This window comes from Mustelus asterias, chromosome 5, assembly GCF_964213995.1.
Source record: "Mustelus asterias chromosome 5, sMusAst1.hap1.1, whole genome shotgun sequence".
NCBI lineage: Eukaryota > Metazoa > Chordata > Chondrichthyes > Carcharhiniformes > Triakidae > Mustelus > Mustelus asterias.
In genome coordinates, this window is record NC_135805.1 from 78,702,058 (window position 1) to 78,720,963 (window position 18,906).

Below are 18,906 nucleotides of genomic sequence, written 5' to 3' on the forward strand. Positions count from 1 at the left end.
GCTTCTAAAATAACTGGGTAGAATGTTCAGTGCTGATCAAACTCAAACAAGTATTGAATGTTACCTGAATCAGTGGTAGCCCTCTTGTTGAAACAGAAGATTGAGTGTTTGAATCTCATTCCAGGTTGAGAGCACACAACACCAAGTCAGTACTTCACTGCAATATTGAGGAAGTGCTGCACTCAGTTGCTGCCTTTCAGGTGAGGCACTAAATAAAGTACGATCACTTCTGCTTGAGTGAGCAGACATAAAAGATCCTATGACACCATTCAAAGAAAAATAGAGAATTTTCCTGGTTTGCAGACCAACATTCCTCACTTGGCCATTCCAACAATTTCCTGATTATTCATCTCATTTACTTTTGGTGGGATCATTTTGTACATAAATCGACTGTAGGATTGCCTCTCGACAAAACATGACAGCACGTCCACCAGTGGCTGGAATGGAAATTACACACAGGGCACCTGGGCAAGGGTAAGGTGTGTAAAGAATGGATGTCATTGAAGGATTTAACAAATCTGCTAGGAGATGGCATGCAGATTGATCTGCTACAGATAAATATAGTTCCCATACTTCAGAAGGAATGTTACACCTCTTTGCCATTTCTTTGCTGTACACAAATTAACTGCTGCATTTACCTACGAAAATAATTGTCCTTCAAAAAGGAATACCTTGCTTGTGAAGTACTTGTGAAGCTGAGGAAATGTTAATTTGCTATGAATAAACATATTTCTTCTTTCTGAAATGGAATACAAAGGATGCACATGCTGCAGAATCAATATTGAGCCAAGTGTTAAAACGATAAGTGTACATTTACTGCTCCACTTGGATGTAGTGAGTTATAGATTTGAATCTTTATTCCCTGGGGAGCAGACATTTGGCGTACAATCTATGCTCCTTACTTTTCAATTGTCACGAGGTCTTCATCTCTTTGGGTATCACTTGTCTAAGAAAGAATAAAAAAAGAGCTAAGTAAAAGGATGAAAGAATAATTGTATAATCCCTTCAAACTGCATAATCTTTGGATTAGGATAAATCTATAAACGGATCACATACCAATTCAGTTAAATGGTCCCACATAATAATCTATTCTTTCTTTAGCACAAATTATTTATTGTGCAATTTAAGCATTTTGCATTTTCAATTTTTTAACATTCACTTTTTTTTCCTCCTATATTATGAATGCATGTAAACTGTTCTGTAATGAGCTTTGATCCTTGTGACACTCCACTAGGGACAGCCTCACAGCTTGAAAATGCTCTGTTTATCCCTACTCAGCTTCCTGTCCATTAACTAATGCTCTATCCATGCTGATTATTACCTTGAAATCCATGAGCCTTCCCTTGTGTATTAAATGTTTGTGTGGTTCCCTATCAAAGCCTTTTGGAAATCCAAGTAGACCACATGTATAGATTTCCTTACATCTACCCCACTAGTTACATCCTCAAAAAACTTGTCAGGATTGATTCCCCCTGGGCATTGCCACCTTGACAGTGTCAGCCTGGCCCTCAGCACTGACCAAGGGGCAAAGTGCCAATATCAGGGGGTACTGTAGCACAGCCTGAGCATATGGCAGTGCCAAGGGGGTGGGGCCTAGTGTGGGCAGGGCCAGGCTCTCTGTGGAGGGAAATTGGTGAGGGTGGGGGGAGGGGGTTTCTGCTGCCACTCTGCAGAGGGATCAGTAACAGAGGGAGGGAGGCCAGCGATTGGGGCTGAGTGTGGGAGATTCATTTCGAAACTCCTGCTGAAAAAACCAGTGCGATTTACTCTTTACTACTACACGAACCTTACTCTCTAATGCACTGTTATTAAATTTCCTGTTACACTCGGCTCATTTTTCCCCACATCAATACTTTCCTCCTATCACAGTTTTTATCTTTGGATTTTTAATTCTCCTTTCACCCAAACCCCCCACACTTTGTCTTAGCCTAAAGCCATTTTTCCCTATTCTGACCACATTTTCTGGTGCACTCATGTTTGTACGCTCGGTCCCCTTCTGTCATTATCTGTTTACCATTATTATGTTGTTACTCTGTACTACTGCCTTAAACTTTCCAAATCTCCCCTCATGTGAACCCTTCCCCGACTATTTAGTTTAAAGCCCTCTCTACAGCCCTAATTATACGATGTCACAACATCGAGACTACAGTAATTTACCTGTCAGGAATTGATTCCATTAGCTCCACCAGTAATGAGCTGCACCATCTGCAAGGACATCTGCAATCCACATGCATCATAGGACTGGCACAGTCAGCAGCAGGCAAGATTACCCAAGCAAGAGACTGCTTTTTTGATTTGGCCTGCCTCCTATCAGCTGCTCACAGATATATGAAACAACTCACTGAATGCAAAATCTCCAAATTTGCAGATGACACTAAGCTGGGTAGCAGTGTGTGCTGTGAGGAGGATGCCAAGAGGCTGCAGGGTGACTTGGACAGGCTGGCTGAGTGGGCAAATACAATATAATGTGGATAAATGTGAGGTTATCCACTTTGGTGGCAAAAACAGGAAGGAAGATCATCATCAGAATGCTGGCAGCTTATGGAAAGGGAAATGCAACATGACCTGGGTGTCATGGTGGAACAGTCGCTGAAGGTTGGCATGCAGGTACAGCAGATGAGGAGGAAAGTTAACGGCACACTGGCCTTCATAGCAAGAGGTTTTGAGTACAAGAGTAAAGATGTCTTGCTGCAGTTATGCAGCGTCTTGGTGAGGCCACACCTTGTGTACAGTTTTGGTCTTCTAGTCTGAGGAAGGACATTCTTGCTATTGAGGGAGTCCAGCGTTGGTTCACCAGGCTGATTCCTGGAATGGCAGGACTAACATCTGAAGAGAGACTCGATCGACTGGGCTTGCACTCACTGGAATTTAGAAGAATGAGAGGGGACCTCATAGAAACATATAAAATCCTGATGGAACTGGACAGGCTAGATGCAAGAAGAATGTTCCCGATGTTGGGTAAGTGCAGAACTAAGGGTCACAGTCTAAGAATAAGGGATAAGCCATTTAAGACTGAGATGAGGAAGAACTACTTCACTCAGAGAGCTGTGAACCTGTGGAATTCTCTACCACAGATAGCTGTTGGGGCCAGTTTGTTAGATATGTTCAAGAGGGAGCTGGACATGGCCCTTGCGGCTAAAGGGATAAAGGGGTATGGAGAGAAAGTGGGAGTAGGACACTGAAAGTGCATGATCAACCATAATCATATTGAATAGTGGGACAGGCTCAAAGGGCAGAATGGCCTACTCCTGCATCTATTTTCTATGTTTCTAAGCATAGAATCATTACAGCACAGAAGGCAATTCAGCCCAATGTGTCTGTGCTGGCTCTCCCAAGGAACAATTCACAAACTGTCACAATCTGTCTTCTCCCCATATCCCTTCACAATCCACATTTTCAGATATTTAGAAAATTCTGAAAAGTGTCAAAATATTTGCACCACACAGTCCCTCATGACTGCACAAGCCAAAAAAGGACTCCCCAGCCTAATCACATTTTGCAGCACTTCACCCATAGACTTGGTGGTTACGGGATACAAGGGGAATTTCCAGACACCTTTTAAATAAGTTAAGGATTTCTGCCTCCATTATCGCTTTAAGCAGTGAGTTCCAGACCCTTACCACCACCTGAGTGAAAAATAATTTTCCTCATCTCCTTCTACCAATCACTTTAAATCCATGCCCCTAGTCATTAACTTCTCTGCTAATGGAAATAGGTCCTTCCCATCCACTCTTGTCCAGGTCCCTCAACATTGCACACCTCAATTAAATCTCCCATCAGCCTCCTCTGTTCCAAGAAAAATAACTCCAGCCTATCCAATCTTTCCTCATAGTTGCAATTTTCGAGTCCTGGCAACATCCTCGTAAGTCTCCCATGTAACCTCTCTAGTGCAATTACATTCTTTCTGTAATGAAGTGACAGTGCATAGTACTCAAATTGTGGCCTAACTAGTGTTTTGTTTAGCTCCAGCATAAACCTCCCTGCTCTTGTATTCTATGCCTCAGCTAACAAAGGAAGAATTCCATTCTCTATCTTTACCACCTTATCGACCTGGCCTGCTACCATCACAGATCTGTGGAGATGCACTCAAACGTCTTTCACCTCCTCTACAACTCTCAGTATCCTCTAATTTGTGCATTCTTTTGTCTTGCTCGAGTCCCCAAATGTATCATCTCATACTTCTCTAGGTTGAATTTCATTTGCCACTTTTCTGTCCTCCTGACAGTCCACTTGTATCTTCCTGCAGTCTACAGCTGTCCCCCTCACTATCAACCACGCAGCCAAAATTTGTGTTGTTTGCAAACTTCTTGATCATGTCCTATACATTCAAGTCCATATTATTAATATATACCACAAGAAGCAGGGTACCTAGTACTGAGCCCTGCAGAACCCTAATGAAAATAACCTTCCCAATCACAAAACACACATTAACCATTAACCTTTGTTTCCTGTCACTGAGCCAGTTTTGTATCCTTTCTTTATTGAAACCAGTCGGCCATTTGGGACCTTGTCAAAACCTTGCTTCAAATCTGTGCAGACCACCTCAGCTGCACTACTCTCATCAATCCTACTCATCACTTCCTGAAAAAATTCAATCAAGTTAGTCAGACATGATCTTTTTTTAACAAATCCTTGACAGTTTTTGATTGCTCTGTGCATTTCTAAGTGACAGTTTATCCAGTCTCTCAGAATTTATTCTAATAATTTGCCCATAGCCAAGGTTACAATGATGTGTAATTATTCAGTTTATGTCTCGCTCTATTATTTAACAAAAGTACAACATTAGCAGTCCTCCAATCCTCTAGCACCACACATGCATCCAGTGAGGGTTGGAAAAATGATGGGTCAGACCTCCTGCTATTTCTTCTCTGGCTTTTTTTAAACAGTAAAAAGTCTCACAACACCAGGTTAAAGTCCAACAGGTTTATTTGGTAGCAAATACCATAAGCTTTCGGAGCGCTGCCCCTTCGTCAGATGGAGTGAAAATCTGTTCTCCAACAGTGCACAGAGACACAGAAATCAAGTTACAGAATACTAATTAGAATGCAAATCTCTACAGCCAGCCAGGTCTTAAATGTACAGACAATGTGAGTGGAGGGAACATTAAACACAGGTTAAAGAGATGTGTATTGTCTCCAGACAGAACAGCTAGTAAGATTCTGCAAGATCAGGGGGAAAGCTGTGGGGGTTACTGATAATGTGACATAAATCCAACATCCCGGTTTAGGCCGTCCTCATGTGTGCGGAACTTGGCTATCAGTTTCTGCTCAGCGACTCTGCGCTGTCGTGTGTCGTGAACAGCCTGGGATATATTACTTCCTCTCTTCCTATGTTCATCACATCCAATATTTCACATGCCTCGCCCTTAATTCCTTTTAAGCATATTTTATCTCATTTCCTACTGACTCTCAACAATGGTCTGACAGTTTATGAAGGTCACCACACTGCTATGCTTCTCAAAATTACCAAGTGAGATTTCCACTCCTCACTTAGGCCTCACATCAGTTTACTACTACTTCAAACCCTAATTATCTCCTCCATAGTATGTGTAGATTCTTTGAAAATCTGGGGAATGAGACAAATGCACTATCCTTTTCCACTCAGTCCTCGCAGGCTTATGAGAGAAAAATATCACAATGATGGCGCAAAGCGATACTTTTTAACAGTGCTAATTTTGGCAAGGTACTAGCTGTGCATGTCAATTTTGGGTTTTGGGTATCGCCGCATGGAAATGAGATAAGGGTCAAGGTAGGCAAATTAAGTTTTAAGACAGTGTGGTGGAAATGAGGCCTGCACCTTCATTTTTGCTCATTCTTTCATTGATCCTTTAGACAAAATGGGATTTTGCATGTGGGTAATTTCTGAACTTTCCACCAGTTTGGGTCCTCTTCTGCATTAGGTGCAAACTTTTAATGTAAACAGCATAGCCATGATGTGATGCAAGCTGTTAAGCCATTCTGGTCCCATTTAATGTCCATGTGTCATGCAGCTAGATTGTATAGTGAAGCCCTTTGAAAATGTTAAGTTACATCTATAAACACCTGGCCCAGATTGCAGATGGCACGATGCAGCACACAAATCTGCATGCAGATGTGCCACATCTATTCTCAGGTTTTGCAGATAATTGCATAATGCCGAGTTCAGTAGGCAGCTTCTGCCACACATGCTGCCTTGTTCTCTCGTAAGGGGCATGCCCTAGAGGAGCAAACAAAGCACCTACTACTTCCACTCGACACTCACATCAAGCCTTAGCAATTCCACTTCAATGGCTTTTAGCCAAGAAGTCAAATGCTGTGTCGTTCATTATTTCCCAAGCTTATGTTCCTGTCTTCACATTGTGCTAGCCAGTGGGTTTTCCCCAATCACTTTTCTCTTAAACCGCACAGCCTTTAACAACTTTTGTTGTTCCCCACCCCACTCCCCCAGCAAATTTTCCCCAAAGTTGTTGATGTGAATTCTGTCACCAACCCATCCAGTAAGATTCCAGGACCAGACCCAATATGGACAATGAACTCAATGAAACTATTCAAATTAGTTTGGCCTCAGATATCCAGAAGAGATCAACCCTCCTTCGTGAATAGACCTAAAAATTTACACCAATTAGTTCAGGACTAAAACAGAAGAGAATATTGAGTTCTTCAGCTGAGTTTTCATCTTCTTTCAATCTGGTTGTGAAATTTGCTGATAATGCAAAGATAGGTACAGTATCGGTCTCCTTATTTAAGGAAACACATAAATGTGTTAGAAGCAGTTCAGAGAAGGTTTACTAGACTAATACCAGAATGGGCAGGATAGGTTTGTATCCACTAGAGCAGCGGTCTCCAAACCTCCAGCCAGATGTGGCCCGCGGGCCGTAGTTTGGAGACCCCTGCACTAGAGGTTAGAAGAGTAAGTAACACATTGATTGGAACCTTTAAAATCCTAAGGAGTATTGACAGGATGGATGTGGAGAGGATATTTGCTCTTGTAGGAAAATCTATAACTAGAGGTCACTGTTTAAAAATATAGGGCGGGATTTTGCGTGCAACCTACCGCATGTTCACTGGTGGTAGAGGTGACCTGTCATTGGCCGGCAGCAGGATCTTTTGGTCCCGCATCTGTCAATGGAGTTTCCCGTTGAATGCACCCCTCGCCGCCGTAAAACCTGCAGCAGGAGTGCGCCATTGGCGAGGCGAGAAGATCCTGCCAGCGTGAACAACTGGGAGATTCAGGCCAAGAGGTCGCTTGCTTAAGACAGAGACGAGGAGAAATTGGAGTAGTGTATACTATTGGGCTCCTTATTTAAGGAGATATGTAAATGCATTAGCAGTTCAAAGATTTACTTGATTAATACCTGGAATGGGCAGGTTGTTTTATGAGGAAAGGTTGGTCAGGCTAGGGTTGTATCCATTGAGTTTAGAAGAGAGATGCTGAAGGATATTGGCAGGGTGAATGTGCAGAGGATGTTTCATCTTGTGCGAGAATTTAGAACTAGGGGTCACCATTTAAGGATCACTCATTTAAACCAGAGATTAGATTTTTTTTCTCTGAGGGTCGTGAGTCTTTGATACTCTCTTTCTCAAAAAAACAGTGAAAGCAGAGTCTTTGAATTATTTTTAAGGTAGAGCTAATCAGATTCAAAATTAACAAGATTCCTGATTAACAAGTAGCAAAAGATTATCAGGGGGTAGGCAAGAATATGCAGCTGCGGTTACAATCAGATCAGCCATGGATGATTTTCTTTATTATTAATTCGTGGGACATGGGTGTCACTGGCTGGCTAGCATTTATTGCCCATCCCTAATTGCCCTTGGAGGGCAATTGAGAGGCAACCACATTGCTGTGGCTCTGAAGTCACATATAGGCCAGACCAGGAAAGGGTAGCAGATTTCCCACCCCTAAAGGACATTAGTGAACCAGATAGGTTTATCCGACAATCAACAATGGTTTCATTGTTATCAGTAGATTTTTAATTCCAGATATTTTTTATTGAATTCAAATTTCACCATCGAACCTAGGTCCCCAGAACATTAGCTGAGTTTCTGGATTAATAATCTAGCGATAATACCACTAGGCCACCGCCTCTAGACGGAGCAGGCTAAAAGGGCAGAGTGGCTTACTCCTGCTCCTAATTCGTATATTCATATGGATCCATGGGATGTTAAATATAATTTCTGGAGTCTGTTAATATCAATGCTCATTTTACAAAGGAAACATTTAAAAAACCCAACCAATCATTACATATACAGTACTTGAAGATAATCATCAACCAATTAGGTTGAAGTTTGAGGTTTTTACTTGAACAAGGTCTATAGGCGACTGGAATGGAGCATTATTATTGTAAACAAGACAGAAATACCCAACTGCCTCAGAGGAGCTATTAAGATTTTCCACTTTGACTCTTGGTGCTGTTTTTAAAACAGTCTTTAGCACCCAACAGAAAACTGCATGCTCCCTAACAGGAGGAGGTGAGAAAACCCATTATCTAAATGCTTGAGGGACATGATCAGTTAATTATTAGTACATTATTAGTACATTAAATCATTCAGCTATGATAACAACTTGCCCCCACAACAATTACGAGACTTGCTTCAGAATACTCTGACTGTTGCTGTACGTTCCAATACTGGTTGATGAACCAATGGTTTTCTTACAAGTTTCCATATTAGCCCCACTTCACAGATGTGCAATCTGCTCTCCAGTGCGAGACAACAGCTGCCAAAGATCCACTACATAACATGCCTCAATAACTCGGATATCAATTAGCACGTGAAAATGACAAGCAGCAGCCATCATGCCCACTTTGCCAAGACAAGGATAAACCAAAGACACCACTGACCCAGCTCAACCCCACAGTCTTCCAAAAGAAGCAAAGAAAACCTCAATAAGTCAAGAAACCTCACATTTTTCTCCATCTTTTCAGGGCAATCAAGTAACTAACAATTGGAAATGTCACTTTCTTTCAAGAACTTGTCCTTTCTAAAAAGACTGCAAATTCATACCTAATGTATGTTTCAGTGTTTTATTGCAGAGGTAAATACTCTGTGAAAATTAATAATTTTCAGCAGCTAACTGAATTCTGTCTACAAATTCTGCCCTCACTGTCCATTTTAAATAACTTATCCAGTATGATTTTAAGATCAAATAAAAGGAAAGGTCAAAGAAAAGCAAAGATTTTAAGATCACTCTTCATTTGAAAAACAATCATAACCTCTCCGATGTAACCTTTAATTTTTGGGGAGTGTGTAGGTAATTTATTTAAGCGTACGGCCCCTTTAAGTCTTTCTGCATGGTTGTGCATGCAGTAAATTACTGGGGCCGACTTGCGCATTATGACTTGCAGGTTGCTGCACAGCCTACAGGGAACACTGATCCCCTCTAAGCTAATTTCTTCAAATAGCCCAAATTTCTGGAGTCCATCTCCATAAATAGACCTCTTTGGCACCATTTCAGCTGGCCTCCCCTACATCGTCTTCAAAAGCTTGCATTCTTTTTGTATGGCCACCAAGATTTATAGATGAACCAGATTCTAGCAAGTTACGAAAATACTGATTGAAGGACATGCATTAACAGACTGACTGACGAGATGGAAAGTAATTCTTTTTGTATACAATACGCCTTTACTGGGTGACTTGGACTGAGACAAAAAAATAAACAGCTCTTCAAAAACATTAAATTCACAGACCCACTTATATCCTCACAATAGAAACATTTCCAAGAATTTGTTTCAATTACAAGCCTAGCCATTCTGTGGAATCCATTGCATCAGTCAGAAATTCCAGTACCACAGCTAAGCTACACATGTAAGACACTACTGGCTATTATTCATTGTGGTTCGACCCTTTCTAGTAGTTCAAAAGGTCTGGTTGAAAGCAACTTGTAGTTCTATCGAGCATTTAACAAAGAAAAGAAAATCCACGGCTCTGGTTATCCTAAGTTTAGTTGGAGGAAACTGCATCTCATCCAAGACTGGATGTCTGACAAGTAGCCCAACATTCAAGCTAATAGAAGGGTCAAGGCTGGTCGTGGAGAAATAAGGCTAGGTGCTTTCAGTGTACTTGTGAAAATCGATCCCATACTCGGCAGATGATGCTGTCAAGCGACACCATGCAAATGGGGAAGAGGTTTGGCGAAAGATGTCTTCAAGAACAGAACTTTGGAGAATTCCAAAGGTAACGAAGCCTTTGCTGGATATAGTCTGGATGCAATAGGTGAGAATGGAACAAAATAAGGATAGTCCCATTGAATGGGCCAACAGTTGGGCAGTGCCAGCCTGACCGCCTGGCACTGCTCAAGGGGTAAAGTGGCAATGCACGGGGGCATCGGGCAGTGCCAAGGGAGCAAGGCTAAAGAAGTGGGGCATCCTGCTGCCACTCTGCAGTTGGGGCTGGCCCAGACATCTCTGGGGTGGGAGGGTGGCAGCGATTGGGTCGTGGGGGGCTCTGTGTGCCAGCATTGTCGGATCCGCTAACAATCGAGCTGGTCAGCGATCGGGAGGCCGGCAGTGCAGGGCTACTGCACATGCGTTGATCTTGGCGCTGACAGATTGGCACATGTGCAGTGGCCCGCTCAGCGCTATGCTGCCAGCCTCTCCAGTGAGATTTGGCCCTACCTACTGATTTTTTGCAAGATTTACGCTAGTGAACCCTACAGTGCACATACAGTGCACAGAGTGTGGGAGACTCATTTTGAAAACTCCGCTGAAGAAACAGCGGGATTTACTCCAGTTTTTGTGTGAATTCAACACAGAATTTTTTGGGGAGAATCTCACCCTTGGAAACAGAGCATCAGAGGGATCTTGGAGTGCTTGTCCATAGAACCCTGAAGCCAGCAGGACAGGTTAATAGGGTAGTTATGAAGGCGCACTTGGCTTTATCAATGGTGGCATAGATTACCAGGTTAAAGTCCAACAGGTTTATTTGGAATCACAAGCTTTCGGAGTGCGGCTCCTTCATCAAGTGAGTGGAGAGGTGGGTTCACAAACACGGCATATATAGGCAAAGACACAATGCAAGATAATCACAGATTGGAATGTGAAGAATGGTTGGAATGTGAGTCTTTACAGGTAATCAAGTCTTTACAGGTACAGACAGTGCAAGTGGAGAGTGGGATAATCACATATTAAAGAGGTGTGAATTGTCTCCAGCCAGGACAGTTAGTAGGATTTTGCAAGCCCAGGCCAAACGAAGGGGGCTACATGTAGTGTGACATGAACACAAGATCCCGGTTGAGGCCTTCCTCATGTGTGCGGAACTTGGCTATCAGTTTCTGCTCAACTGTTCTGCGTTGTGTGTCTTGAAGGCCACCATCGAGAATGCTTACCCAAAGATCGGAGGCCGAATGCCCTTGACTGCCGAAATGTTCCCCGACTGGAAGGGAATATTCCTGCCTGGTAATTGTCGCACGGTGTCCGTTCATCCATTGTCGTAGCGCTGTATCACGCCTCGGGACATCCTTTCCTGCAGCGTATGAGGTAGACCATTTTGGCCGAGTTGCATTAGTACGTACCGTGTACCTGATGGTGGTATCCATGTCAATGATCTGGCACGTCTTGCAGAGAGGTTGTCATGGCAGGGTTGTGGTTACATCCTCATGTCGTGGCATAGATTATAAGAGCTTGGAGGTTATGTTGGAGCTGTACAGAACTTTGGTTAGGCCACACACAGCTGAAGTACTGCATGCGGTTCTGGTCGCCTCATTATAGGAAGGATGTGATTGCACTGGAGGGGTTGCAGAGAAGATTCACCAGGATGTTGCCTGGGATGGAGAATTTGAGCTATGAAGAGAGGCTGGATAGGCTCAGGTTGTTTTCTTTAGAGAAGAAAAGGCTGAAGGAGTATAAGATTGTGAAGTGTTTGGACAGAAGGGTCAATAACGAGGGGGCATAATTTTAACGTGAGAGACAGGAGGTTTAGAGGGGATTTGAGGAAAAGCTTTTTCACCCAGAGGGTGTTGGGAGTCTGGAATAAACTGCCTGTGAGTGTAATAGAGGCAGGAAACCTCAACATTTAAAAGGTACGTGGATGAGCACTTGAGATGACATAACATTCAAGGTTATGGGCAAAGTGCTGGAAAGTGGAATTTAGTGTAGTTTTGTTGGTGCAGACTCGATGGGCCAAAGGGCCTCTTCTGCACGAATGACTCTGAAATCTAATTAAGTGCAAGGCAAGGTAACCTATTAAGATAATGAGGTCACTACCTGTAGGGATGCGAAGCTCAACAGTCTAGTCAGGTTTCAAATTAAAAATGTGAAATAGAAAAGAAAAACCTAGAGATTTACTGGAACACTAGCTTAGAAACAGCATCATTTGCTTGCTGCAAGTTATTTAACAAATCGAGTAAGTCCAACAGTACAAAACTAAAAATGGAGCTCAAAGACATGTAAAATTTCACCCACTGTGCAACAAGCATTTCCTATTTCCCATCTTGGGAGGCTAATGTCATAATGAAATAGATACAATTTTCAAAGAATAATGCAGTTCTTATACTGGTTTCTGAATGAGTGGCATGAAGAATAACCCAAAGACGATTCCAAATTCAATTCAAATCTTGTTGGTGCAAGTAACACACGCATTTCTGTTAGGAAGGGAACTCCAAGATTTTGACCTGGAGATAGTCAAGAAATGGCAATATAGCTACAAGTCAGGAAGATGTGCTGATTGGAGGGGAACTTGTAATGGTGGCGTTCCCATGAGCCTGGTGTCCTTATCCATCTAGATGGTAGAGGAAGCTGGTGAGTTACTGCAATGCATCTCGTGTATGGTACACATTGCTGCCACTGTAGGTAAGTAATGGAGGGGGTGAATGTTTAAGTTGGTGAATGGGTACCAATCAAGCATTCCTTAATTAGTGCTAATGTAAACTGAATACTTACAGACAGACGTGATCCAGCGCGTACCCTTGCTACAAATTCTTTTTCCTTTTCTGCAACTTCACGTTGGATTCTTTGGAAACTGGTTAATGCTATAGAGAAGTCTGCTAGTAAACGATCTTTCATTATCTTTTTGTGTCGCTGCTAAAAAAAAGCAAATATCGTGTACCAAAAAAGGCACATTTCAAAATAGCAATAATGGTCATAAATGATAGTCAATTTTGTAAATCAAGTGCTGTTTACACAAAGCCTAAACATACATATTAAAATTAATTTATATTTGCAATGTAAACTGCTTCAAGGCAATAGTCACATTCACAAAATTACTACTGAAAGTCAAATGGACATGAAGCCTTTCCCACGACTATTCAAATATAGGTATTTCTAAATAAAAAGAAATGTTTTAAAAACGATTTTATTTACAAATATTGGAATTAAGTTACTGAACCAGCAATGTTAGTGCTCATTAATGTTAGAAGATTGTAGCCTTTTGGGGCTGTTTGGTTTATTTTCTAATAGCAGGAAATTAATAGAAGGAATCTGCTCAAGAAGCATCAAGGGAAAGTTTGATATATCCATAATATTAGATGATTCAGGTAATGTAGTGAAAAAATCCTTACCTGTTCACGTGGAGCTTTTATTAATCCAAATTCCTTTATGTTCCTTTCAGTTTCTTTAGCAAGGTGGTTGACTAGCTGCTGCTTCTGCTGACTAGGATTGAAAGGAAACATTTAGCACATATTAACAATGTAGCAATGATCAGCAGTACAGAAAATAGTTGCCAGCCCTATCAAAATTGGTTAAAGAAACATAAAATGATTGGTCTATATATTTTACTGTTAGCACATTCAGATCTAAAGGTGCACTGTATATTCAAGCACATCCATCCAATAATCTTTAATCTGTCCTCGAAGTTTGAGCTATGCTGACAAGGCTACATTTATTGTACATTGGTAGCAAGGCCAACGGCTTTCCCCCTGAACTATTGCAAATTCCTGTGCTGCTCATAATGACATCAGGTATGGAATTCTGGGATTCTTTCCCATCAATATAGAAGGAACAGCAGCTTACTTCCAAGTCATAATATCAGGATGAACCTTAGAGTGATAGTGTTCCTGATATTGCTGCTCTTGCCTTTCATGTTGCAATAAAGTCATGGGCTTGGAGGTACTTTTAATGCAACTTCATTAAGTGCATCCTGCAGTTACAAAGCATAGGTGATGGAGGAGGTAGATATCAAATTTATTGGCAGGGATGTCAATCATGCAAGCTATGTGATCCAGAACCTGATCGTTGAATATCGGGATGGAAGTTTCAGCTGATCTGGCTTAACAGTCGCTACTTGTTAGCCCAAGCCTCAACCATTCAGGACCTGTTATATATCTTGGCATAAGCTTCATTATCAGGGAGCTGTGAAATGAGTCAAGCACTAAGGGATCAGTGAACAGCTCCATTCTTGACCATACAAAAGAACCAATATCATTGGTGAAGCAACTGATGATTGAACCAAAGGCCCCAGCATGAGGAACTTGTGCAGGAATATCTTGGGCTAACAACCTTCTTCCTGTGCATCTGGTACAACACCAGACACTGGAGGATTTTCCCATTGACCTCAAATTTTGCCAAGGATAGTTGGTGACAAACAGTTCAAAGCAGCCTTGAAGGACAAAGGCAGCTACTCACCCTTCCCTTTTTCACATTTAGCTCCAGCATCCTATGCCTATGTAAGAGTAGGTAAATGAACTAGAATAACTAGCATTAATTGGAGGTCACATTACCATATGTACTAAATATAACTAAATTTATTGGTAGGTACAGAAATGTAGTCAAACATGAGATGTGTATGTGTGGCATTTTAAATGTTCAACAGCACCAGCATGTCTGAGGGGCCAGAAAGGGTGTGAAGGAGAACGCGAATCTCGATAATATTGTAGAGAAATGTTTAGCTAAAGCTTATACAGGGCAAATGAAGTTGTCCATCGATAGAGAATGTTCAAACATCAATAAATCAATGGTACCATTAATCAGAGTGTGTTTAGGAGGTCCATACGTTTACAGCAGCCACGCATAAAATTCTCCACTGGTTGGAGTCATACTTAGCACAAAGGAAGATGGTTGTGGGTTGCTGGGGGTCAATCATCTCAGTTTCAGGTCATCACTGCAGAAGTGCCATCTTCAGCTGCTTCGTTAATAACCTTCCTTCCATTACAAGATCAGAAGTGGGGATGTTCGCCGATGACTGCACAATGTTCACCACCATTTGCGGCTCCTCAGATACTGAAGTGGTCCACGTCCAAATGCAGCAAGACCTGGATAATATCTAGGCTTGGGCTGAAAAGTGGGAAGTAACATTTATGCCACACAAATGTCAGGCAATGATCATCTCCAACAAGAGAGAATCTAAGCAATGCCCCTTGACATTCAATGGCATTACCATCGCTGACACTTCCATTATCAACATCCTGGGGCTTACCATTGACCAGAAACTGAACTGGAATAGTCATACAAATACTGTGGCTACAACAGTAAGTCAAAGACTAGGAATCCTGTGGCATGTAACTAATCTCCTGACCCCTAAAGCCTGTTCACCATCTACAAGGCGCAAGTCAGGAGTGTGATGGAATATTCTCCAGTTGACTGGACAAGTGCAGCTCAAGAAGCTTGATACCACCCAGGACAAAGCAGCCTGCTTGATTAGCACTCTACTGACAAACATTCACTCCCTCTACAACCAATGCACAGTGGCAGTAGTGTGTACAAGATGCACTGAAAGAACTCACCAAGGTTCCTTCAACAGTACCTTCCAAACCTACGATTGCTACCATCTAGAAGTACAAGGGCAGTAGATACATGGGAACTCCACCACCTGGAAATTTCCCACCACGCCACTCACCATCCTGATTTTGAAATATATTGAATATATCAAAACCCGGGAACTCTCACCCGAACAGCACTGTGGGTCTACCACTGTGGTTTTAGCAGGCAGTTCACGATCACCTTCTCAATGGCAAGTAGGGATGGGCAATAAATGCTGGTCTCACCAGCGATGCTCAAATCCCATAAATGAATAAAAAAAATATATGCTGCACATAGAAGAAACGCTTGCATATTAAACTTATAAAGTTCAGTACAATGGAGATCATTAGTACTCTTACATAGGGACAGTATGAATAGTCTAGAATATATAGCTTATGAACCCCAGTGAGTTCTCTGTTAGTGAGCAATATTTATACCGAGTCATGAGTTTGCATTAGTGTTTATCAATAAAAATTATCAGAGTCTCTATCTCAAGTTTACATGCCTTTATTATAAGGAACGGATAATAGTCAGTGCACTAAACCCAACTGTCTTAGCCCAGGGACGGGATGAAATCCTACCCCGATTGCATTTTGGAAAGCACGCTATTAGTGGGCAAGTATTGCGAGAAAGTTCTACAGATAATTTCTATTCTTTTGCTGGTGATACGTTACCCTGACTATCTGTGGGTAACAGGTACCAAGAGGTACAGCAGTATTGTGTTACATTCCTGTTAACGGACAGGTGGTGAGAAGAGAAACCAGGCCTGTTCCAAGTTAAACCCTTCCCTGTCCATAACATACTGAACCACTCAGAAGTGAATTGTGTGTCCCTACTTTCTTTATGGTTTCTCCCAAGTAGTGTTCAAGGACACTGATCAATCCTTTGGAAGGGTAGGTCAAGAGAGGCAGGCGGGGTGGTGGCTCGGGAGGGGCAATGATAGGTATTAATCAGAAGATTTTGTTAGCAGTATTTCACTCAAAGCCATGAGGCTTGACAAATTCAAAAGTCAATGTTGAGAACTCCAGGGAATTGACGAGGTTCACCGATACAGAAATAAAATAAATATTTTGAAGTATTTAAAATAGAAGTATTTATGATATTAAAAGGAATTATAGATCAGAACTCAAAAGGATTAACAACATATAAATAGTGATAAAGCCAACTAATTTGTAAAGATCACTTGTGCACAAACATTACTTACATTACAACCTCCAATACCCTTTCAGATTTTAGTAATGAAAGTAAACCCTGTCCTCGAAGGATAAACCAAAGACACACAGGTCATATTGAGGGGTATTCTATGTCATGATTATAATCAAAAATGATGATGAAACAACTTTACAAGAGCATGACTGTGCTTACAAACTCAAAAATTAAAAGAACTTTTTAAAAAATCCACTTTTTCCAAGAAAGTTAAAAACCCAGTTTAATTATTATGGTTAATGGCATAAAAAAAACAAAGCTGGCTTCCAGCCTGCTCCACCATTCAGTCAGATCTTGGCTGATCCTCTATCGGAATTCTACTTTCCCAGATATTCCCATATCTCCGAGTTCTTTTATTACCTAAAAATATAGTGATCTTGGTCTTGAATATGCTCAATAATTTAGCATCCATAGCTCCCACGGGTAGAGAATTCCAAATATTCACAACCATTTGAGTGAAGATTTCTCATCTCAGTCCTAAATGGCTGACCTTCGTATTCTGAGGCGATGTCCCATCTTCTCAGTCAGGGCAACATTTTCTCAACATCTATCCTGTCAAAATGTTTTGATTAGATTACCTCTTATTCTTCTAAACTCCAGGGGACGTAGGCCTAGTCATCTTAATCGCTTATCATAGGACGACACCATTCTCTGTCATGTCTCAGAATTATAAACCACAGAAGGAAGCCAATGTCCCCACTATGTCTGTGCTAGCCAGTTTTCTCAAAGCTAATTAATTTATTCCCCTGCCTTTTCAACTTATGTCCACTTCCCTTTTAATAGCAACTATGGATTATCTAATTCCAGTTTTTGGGAAGTCACTCCAAATCCTAACTAAAAACAACTCTAACTATTTACCTTCCTTATTTTGACTGTCCTAAATCTTTACCCTCATGTTATCAACTCCCCAACCAATGGAAATAGCTTTTCCCAATTTAACTGTTGAAATTCCCCAATTATGAACACCTCTTTTTGATCTCTTAATTTTTATTGCTCTGATGAAAGAACCTAGATTTTATACTCGTACAGAATACTCACAGCTGGTGTCGAAGCTCTATATTATCCTGAGGTTTTCCAAAGTAGCTTAAAAGCTTTTGGATTTCTGCAGCTGAAGTGAAAAGTTACAAATATTGAATTAAGATAATTAAAAGAAAATAAACAATTTCAAGCAAATTCTAGCCTTGAATACACAACTATTTTACAGGAAGCACAAAGAATCAATAGGTGTAACCAATTACACTGATTGACAGGTCTAGTGGGAGTCGCAGGTTCATTCCAAGTCTCATTACAAAGCCAATCAGACTAATCTAATAGTGTCAGTCATCTTGCAAATACTGTAGATTTGCTTGGTTCAGGCATCAGATTACGAATTTGACCATAAAAGCAAAGTACACTAATCTCCCACTGAAAAGCATGTCATCCTGAAAACAGTCAGTTCATGAGTATTGCTGAAAAAACAGGGATGCTGTCAAAGCTTGTACTCATCAGGACAGAGGTAAAAATGCCAAAATTTAAAGAAAGCAACAATTTATATTGCATGAGAAAAAGATGGTTGGTTGGCAGGTCAACTCTGGTTGAGGCTTATATACCAGTCAGTTGAATTCTAGAAAACAAACTTCCTTCCTTTCCAGAAAGCAGTAACTAAGAAGCATTTATATGTCACTTGCTGGGAGGATAGTAGATAATAGAAACATCTGAGCCTTGTTAGTTGCTTCGGCAAGCCATACCCAAACAGGAGTTTCTCCAGTTGGACTGCAAAGTTCCAGCAACAACTGCTTGCCTCTTTATAAACCAAAGTGATAAACAATAGTCCCAGTATGTGCTCACATCTTCCTGTGTCCACTGCCCCCAATTTCTTCAGTCATTTAATGACCATCTACTTTCAGTGTAGAAGAATCTAATTAATGTAACTTGCAACATGCCAATCACATTAATATTCTAGACATCCAATCTTACACATCAGACCGGTCACCAGAAGCTAATCCAAGTACTCACCTAAGGCTATCTAATGCATTAATGAATTGATTGAGAATCAAGGTGTGTAAAATTGTATT

General features: G+C 41.3%; 1 protein-coding gene across 7 annotated transcripts in view; it reads right to left on the reverse strand.

Moving 5' to 3' along the window:
• Nucleotides 1–18,906, reverse strand: part of LOC144493627 (syntaxin-7-like) — a 42,864-nt gene that overhangs the window by 12,526 nt on the left and 11,432 nt on the right. For 6 of the 7 annotated variants that reach the window (XM_078212871.1, XM_078212872.1, XM_078212876.1 and 3 more), the window contains 4 exons: nucleotides 17,891–17,960; nucleotides 13,471–13,561; nucleotides 12,854–12,994; nucleotides 903–946 (listed from right to left, as the gene is read on the reverse strand). In XM_078212871.1, coding sequence (XP_078068997.1) covers nucleotides 903–946; nucleotides 12,854–12,994; nucleotides 13,471–13,561; nucleotides 17,891–17,960 — 346 coding nt within the window. The remainder of the gene's footprint in view (nucleotides 1–902; nucleotides 947–12,853; nucleotides 12,995–13,470; nucleotides 13,562–17,890; nucleotides 17,961–18,906) is intronic. The other variant, XM_078212877.1, reaches the window with a different exon arrangement.